This window comes from Montipora foliosa, chromosome 4 (assembly GCF_036669935.1).
Source record: "Montipora foliosa isolate CH-2021 chromosome 4, ASM3666993v2, whole genome shotgun sequence".
Classification (NCBI taxonomy): Eukaryota; Metazoa; Cnidaria; class Anthozoa; order Scleractinia; family Acroporidae; genus Montipora; species Montipora foliosa.
Genome location: NC_090872.1, coordinates 4338115 through 4345614, shown reverse-complemented (window position 1 = coordinate 4345614; position 7500 = coordinate 4338115). Strand labels below are relative to the sequence as shown.

General features: G+C 38.6%; 2 protein-coding genes across 2 annotated transcripts in view; both read right to left on the bottom strand.

Moving 5' to 3' along the window:
- LOC137999566 (tyrosine kinase receptor Cad96Ca-like) overlaps positions 1 to 5860 on the bottom strand; it is a 28662-nt gene extending 22802 nt beyond the window's left edge. The window contains exon 1 of the mRNA XM_068845374.1: positions 5856 to 5860. The gene's annotated coding sequence lies outside the window, so the exon portion shown is untranslated. The remainder of the gene's footprint in view (positions 1 to 5855) is intronic.
- The window catches only part of LOC138000951 (uncharacterized), a 106905-nt gene that overhangs the window by 1818 nt on the left and 97587 nt on the right, over positions 1 to 7500 (bottom strand). The window contains exons 22-24 of the mRNA XM_068847619.1: positions 6194 to 6292; positions 2358 to 2368; positions 1035 to 1152 (exon numbers count right to left, since the gene is read on the bottom strand). Of these exons, the coding sequence (XP_068703720.1) occupies positions 1035 to 1152; positions 2358 to 2368; positions 6194 to 6292 (228 nt within the window). The remainder of the gene's footprint in view (positions 1 to 1034; positions 1153 to 2357; positions 2369 to 6193; positions 6293 to 7500) is intronic.

Sequence of the window (7500 nt, the reverse complement as noted above, 5' to 3'; positions counted from 1 at the left end):
GAGGTAAGAGCGGGCACTAGGCCTTGTGACGACTTACCTTATCACATACAGCATGCATAATGGCCCTCCAGGGCGATTACTGCCTAGCTATAGGTTGCTTCTTATTACCGAAACCAGAGTTAAGGGTCAGAAATTCAGTGTGAGTCCATAAAGACTTACTTTTTCATGTGATCTACAGCTACAGGTGCCATAAAAAACCCTTAAGTCCTTAAGGGCTCCAAGAAAGCTGAAATATTTTATTTCCCAAGTTGCCAAAACAGTAGTCTTTGCCGGAAGGATAACCCACTCCACCCCTGTCCTATCTTTGGATATATATGCAGTATGGATGCCACCATGGATCTGTGTTGTTTGGGAAAGCAACAAAAGGAAAATACTGATAGAGAAAGGGAAAGAGTGCCCGTGAGTAATCATCTAGCAATTTAGCGGAAAATGGACCGTGGACCGTGTTGGACGTCCTTATCAATCATTTACAACATAAGTGATCCCATTTACACTGGGGCACTGGGTATGAATAAATATTCAGTAAACAAATCATGCCATTGAGGTTCTCATACAAGTTCTATCATAATCATTCTCTGCAATATCAACGAGACGAATCTGCACGAGAAAACAACTGAATTCCAAGTCAGTCATAGCCAGCAAACTACAATGACCTCGTCACGTACGGTATTAATCGACCTGTGTATATCTAACTCGCAACGACGCACTTGCAATTTGTGTTAGACGATTAGCTTTAATTATATTCGAAATTTCTTAAAGGTTCAAAACGATTCTCAAGTAGTGTCACGACAGATGTTGTGGTTGCATTCAAAGAGACCGATAAGTTCTTTTTTCCTCAGAAAATATTAAAGCCTAAACAGGTGGGTTATAGTACTACTGAATGGAATTACAAAGCTTGCTTATACATTGATTCAATTAGCGCTTCATTACTACGGGCTACAGACGTGATACGTTCGTTAAACGAGTTGAACAAAGGAGATGAACTTAACATTTCAGTTTGGACGAAAAAGATGCAATTTTGCATTGTGATTTACCGGCAAAAGATGTATTGTTAAGTAAATAAAGAGTTTTCGCAGCGGCTCTATTGTCCGTAATTTTCAAGACTTCTTCCAAGAAATTTATAACCGCTGTCGGAACACTATCTGATCTGTCCTAAAACAATCACATAAAAATTTCTTATTAACGGCAAGTCTTTTCGGTGACAATTAACTTCAGAGTCTCTTTTAACCATAACTTGGAAGGAAAAAAGATAATCGAAATTAAATGGCTGATTTTTGCAGACACGCTTTGTTGAAACTTTAACCGGAAGTGGCCTGGTTAGCCATCTTCTCGTAAGTTTTTTTCTTAGTAAAAAGCCTCAACCTTAGTATTTTTTTCTTGATATTACTAAACGAAGGGCTGAACTTTGCAGGGATACTAAGACCTCAAGATATAAAACATGGGCATGGAAAATATTTGGTCTGAAAAACAGGCTATTTCCGGTTGCTTCCCATATGCTTCAAATATGACCAAGTTGTGATAACAGCCACAGGCTAGCGAAAAATTTCCATGAGCTAATGTTCTCACCCATAAAAGCCTAAGGATAGGGCTTTACAAAGATGGTTTTGTTTTTGCCTGAAATTAATTTCATGTTGCTAAAAGAGAGATTTAAAAGTGGCCAAAATTGCACTGAAAATCAGCCTCTGGGGACCCCTGAGGGGCTGATATCCAGAACTCGGCTAAAAAAAAGTCGTTGAAGCTGAAACTTTGGCATACGTAAGTACTTTGTGTACCAATTTTAAGCGAAATCGACCGACCTTCATTTCCAAGTCTGCCCCGGTCTCTCTGGCAGAAGCTCTTAAGCCTTGTTGTAGTTTAGTCCCACGGGCAAGGCCCTGGCTACTCTCTTGGTTCTCCATTTTCAATTCCTCGCATTGACTCTGGAAGTAGCAGCAATGGTTGCGCCAACGGACAGGGTGTTTCTTTACCAAAACAGGGGCACCCAACGAGAATATAGTTTACAACCTCTTAAACATAGCATTGTTAAACTATTTTGGTGTTTAAACGGTAGATATAGGCATGTTTTTACCCCCTAAATTGTTCTTATCTGTTCTGATTTCCTAAGTGAAAGTCTAGTGACACCTTTTCGAAAATTTCAGCCAGAAAAAGGGCTGCCGAAACTTCTAGGTGACCTTTTTAGGGTAAAAATCCGTTACAAATGGGCAATTATTTCATTTTTTAGATGTTCGAAAATCCTATGACAGGCAGGCAAGCAAGAAATGTTAGAGGAAATGTTCCGCAAAATTCTAGATCTCAAATCGTCTTCCGAACTGATATTTTCCGACTATTGACGTTGGGTGCCCCTGCCAAAAGCTTACCTCAAACATTGCTGAGGATAAAAAAAGGAGAAAACAGGAGATTAAACATCTCACAAAAGTACATCACCTGTAAATATCTTTAGTGAAACAAACATTCTCGAACGGATAAATCAACATCATTAAAACAACTCCTTCGACATTACGAAAGAATCTCAACAGCCTCAAACCAAAACAAACTTCTCAGTAGCCCCCCACCCCCCTTGAGGAAATAAGCAGTTTTTCACAGAAGCCCAGTCTTAACAAAATGATTGACATCACTCGTGCCTGGCCGATAAAACTTTGAATTAAACTACGCCAGTTTATAATTGTATATTAGACACGCAAAACAGTCAAACTTGAGGGGACCCCACACTTTATCTAAGAGTTTAAATATGTCGTCGTCAGTGATGGTGTAATCATCATAATCTATTATTCTACTTATTTCGTCGGCCACATAGATAAGATCTGGGACTCCAATTAACATCTATGGTTATTCCGTTTAACATATATCACTGAAAAATGTTCGATGACAATTTCTGGAATCGAGGGACCATGGATCCTTTGCTTACAATTGATAAAATAATTATCTGTGAACCATGACACAGTTTGTGATTTCGAATCTTCTGCAAAAGCATCAAGCGACAAGTGCCGGAACTTTCTTTGCTCTCAGCTTCAGACCAATTCTGATCAAATGCCTTTATCTCGGTAACGACTACACGACCACATTCTACGCTAGATGCGCCAGAATGCCCCATTTTCGATGGCCTCTATTTAACCGGCCAGATTGGAATGCCATTGCATTTACAAAGGATCACTTGCCAGAAATCTAATTCAAATTCAACGCCTTCTCTTGACGTAATTTTACATGATCAAGCCTCGATTGAGCAGAATAAATTAGTGCGTACAGATTTCTCAACATCAACATAGATACGTTGCATACATGGATGGGTCGCCGTATTCCTCCTTAAAGATCATTAATGTCAACAAGAAGGCTAGAGATCCTTTTGTCCGTGGCAGCAAGAATACAATCGGCGGTGTTAATTTCCGTTCAAAGCCGTCTGAAATGACAATCGTCTGACATGACTTCCAAACACTCTATTCTTCGATAGGCAAGAAACCAAATTTGAACAAATCAGCGTGATCTTTTAAGCTACATATATTAATTAGTGAGACAGGACGACTCGCTCCCAAACCGTCATCAAAGAACAAAACGATTGGTTTTCCTTCTCCAGGCAACTTTTCACCAAAAGGTTTTAATTTTTTTGAGAAAGTGTTGGGAGGCAAAGACAGCCCAAAAGGCAAAACAGTTAACATGAGGAATCTGGCAGTACCGACTTGATATCTCCAAGCAAGGGCTAGAAACTTTCTGCGTTCAGGGAAGATATCTATGTGGAGATACCCCTGAGAACTTCTTTGGCAACCCAAATGCCTTCCCACTCAGGCTTGAACTTACTTCTTGAACAGGTTGTTATTCACATGCGTAAGATGTAAAATCAATCTTTTCTTTCCAGGCTTTATCACTTAAAGCAATGTTATGCAGGTTATGATACCATATCAAACACCAATTATTGCTGAAAAGGTTCGGTCATTTTAGTTGAAGTAAGAAAAGTTACCATGGCAACAGGAAAGCCCTGTAAAAACACCCCATATTTTGGCTTTAGCTGCTCATATCTGAAAAACGAACTCGGTGACCCTCATTCGTATTTCTGAAATGTGATCTTTGCAGCGAATTTAGAGGCACCTTAAATAATTGAAAATTTAAGGTAGCTCGAAATCCGCTCCACAGAATTTTTTTTTTCATTTGCAGAGAGTTTCTTCTTGGCCTTCTGAACACTTTTGTGCAATAATAAAAAATATAAGGTGTTTTTGCAAAGCTTTTCTGTTGCCCTGATAACTTATTACGTCAAAAAAAAAAGATTTCATCTCGTTTAGCAATAATTGATGTTTCACATGGTATCATAACATTGCTGCTACGTGATAAATTTTGTGGTGTCAATCCTTCTATTAAGAACGTTTCTTTCAAGTGTTGATACCGTTTTGCGCCAAATTTCTTTGGTAAATGACAGAAAATATAAAGTTGATTGTCCAGTGTATACGCATGAATAAAAGAAAATCAAAATCAATGAATAAATTAATAGAGTTATTCCACATCAAACAAAACTTACCTTTCCGCGTTTTTTTTTTTTTTCATTTCACCACGGACAGCAAATACCCAGCTTTGACATTTTTGACTTGATGTTTGGGACGTGTGACGTAATTTTTTTAAACAAAATCACTTCCGATCAACGTCCATGTTAAGAAAAAACATCTCCTGCTTAAGCTCTCAAATTAACTGATGTCTAGTGTAGTGCGTTGCAGTACAGTGCAGTGCAGTATATTGTAAAGTAAGGTTGTATTGTGGAGTATTAGGTTCAAAAATATAAGTTGTCTACAAATAATGACAAATAAATAAATAAGAGATAAATTGCTTACAAGATAGAAAACGGAAAAAGGAAATCGAATAGAGTGTAAAATCGTCCTTATACAAAAACAAACGCAATAGAGAGAGCGGTAGATGACCTTGGTTGGACTTGTAGAGGATCAATCTAATTTTGTGGAATGAGGAAATGCTTGTCATTAACCCGTCTGCACCAGTTCTTGAGACTAGTTTTTTTCTTGTTTTTAAGAATCATTAAGTCATTTCTATCTCGCTGGAAACATTTCTTACGACCGAATTTCGAGGTCTGTCGAGGTTCTATTATTACCGTTAACGTTCACTTTAGACAAATGAGCAGTATATGAGATCAGGACGACTGATCAAAGGTCTCTATTTCTTTTAAAGTGCATTATTGTGTATTACAAGTGGGTTAGCGAATGTGAGAGAATGATTAAGACATGTCAAATGAAAGGTATTACAATTGAACCCACTGGGAACTCGGAAAAATCCGAGCCCCAGATGGGTTCCGAGTTGCCAGTGGGTTCAATTGTAATACCTTTAATAGACCATATTCGTATTCTCGGTATTGGACTGGAACTAGCTTGCAATGGAGGCTAATGCGGGGGAATCTTTTCAAATGCAAATACTTTCTAATATATTCCCCCGCATTAGCCTCCATTGCAAGCTAGTTCCAGTCCAATACCGAGAATACGAATATGGTCTATTTGATATGTGTTAGCCATTCTCTCACATTCGCTCACTTTGGTGGTTGGTTGGCCCCATGGTTCACAGAAATACAGGCAACTGGATTTCAATGATGCTCTTAATGTGACTGGGCGATGCAGTTATGAGCTATGCTGTCACTCGCTAATTGACTCTGTGGCTGCGTGATGCAGCTCGACTCTAATACCCACATTTCACGGTTGCACACCATAGAGTCTCCAGTAGCTCAGTGGTTAGAGCATCCGCACAATATCACGGAGGGTCGTGGGTTAGAATCCCATCTGGGGCTCGGATTTTTCCGAGTTCCCAGTGGGTTCAATTGTAATATCTTTCATTTGATATGTACAAGTGAGTTGACCAAAAAATAATAATTGACTTACCTCGCTGTGGCTGCTCAGTACAGGGACGTAAAGATCATGTGAAGACAAAATAAGGAAATAATATAGTTGGTGCTGATGAATATACCACGTTCTTTGAAGACTGAGATTATAAGACCAAGTAAACATGACTTTATGCCGATGAGGAAGGTTGGTAATTGTCATGACAATCAACGAAATCGCGAATGCGTTAGGCCTTCTACTACGGCTAAGACTACGACTAGGACTACACTAAAAACAAAGAGAATAACCTTTCCAATGTATTACACTGCTCCACGAGATCACAAATACCTACATGGAAACATGTAACACTATTTAACTTAAGATGCGGTGATTTGTACCTGTCATTCGTCGTTTGCAAAGGTACCAGATGATTAATGCTGATAACACCACAGCAGAAAAAGGGCCGACGATGTAGTACCACTCTATCGCTCTGGCAGCTGTAAAAAACAGAACCATGCATGGTTGCAAATTTTTCAACGCGCAGGATATATGCCATTCGAGGCCGAATTTGGAGGGGCAAAGTTAATACTCTGTTTTCAATTATTAGAGCTTAAAGGAACCAAGCGATTTAGCAGATATTGCTATGGACCGTATTTATAAATGATTCTTTTCTCTTTGTGCTAATTATCCTCACTAGCCTCGTTAGCAAAAGGAAAATTTTTCTGCCAAAGTGAGGCTAATGAAGATGATCAGCACAAAGGCAAAAGGATGATTTATTGGCCGCGAGTTATGAATACGGACTAAATGGTATTATCAATTTGAGAGCAAAACTCAAAGGGGCCATGTCAGGTTATTTTAGGGTGTTTCGGGGAAAACCTTAATTAATCACGAGTTTAAAACTCGAAAATGGTAGTGACGGAAAATCCTTTACTGATAAAATTATCGTTAAGTCAGAAACAAGATGATTCTGAGCAGAAACGAACTTTATCCTGGTGGTATATCGCAAAAACTTCGAGCCGATTTTTTGCAAGATTGACCAAATGCAATCCGTTTCAATCTTGTACCTTTCTGTCCACCATAAATTCTCTTTCTTTTATGTTTTTCAACAGTTTTAAGTGGTCATTTTAATGTTTCATTCTAATTTTTGGGCATTTTGGGCGTCATGAGATTACAACATTTTGCGTGACATAGCCCCTCTACACTTAGCATGCCAAAGACAAGCAACAATCTCAGTCATGCTCCTCTTCATTTTATCGTGCCAGGATGCCTTCTAACAAGGTAGTGAAAATTGAAACATTCTACTCAAAAACGACTAGAGATGCATTAAATAATTTGAACGTTATGACCAAATTAACGAATAATCTTAATTGTATTTACAGACTTTGCTGAAATGATCTTGCGTCAATGGCCACTCGTGCAATTTCAAGAAAGGATCAGAGCCGTTAAGTTTAACTTATTCATCCTTATGTTCTCATTAACACAAGATGTTGAGTCTGTAGTAGCTTCAGATATTGCGTTTCAAGTTATATTGCAGAAAATATATTTATACGAATATATAGTTAATATCCGGCGAAAATTACATTCTTTACAGGGGTCAGGGCGAAGACGGAAAGTGACAACGCAATTGATGTCACCAAAAGACGTTGGTCAACAATTTTGTTTTTTTGAAACCTCTCTTCGCTTATTAGAGCATGATCAGTACTCT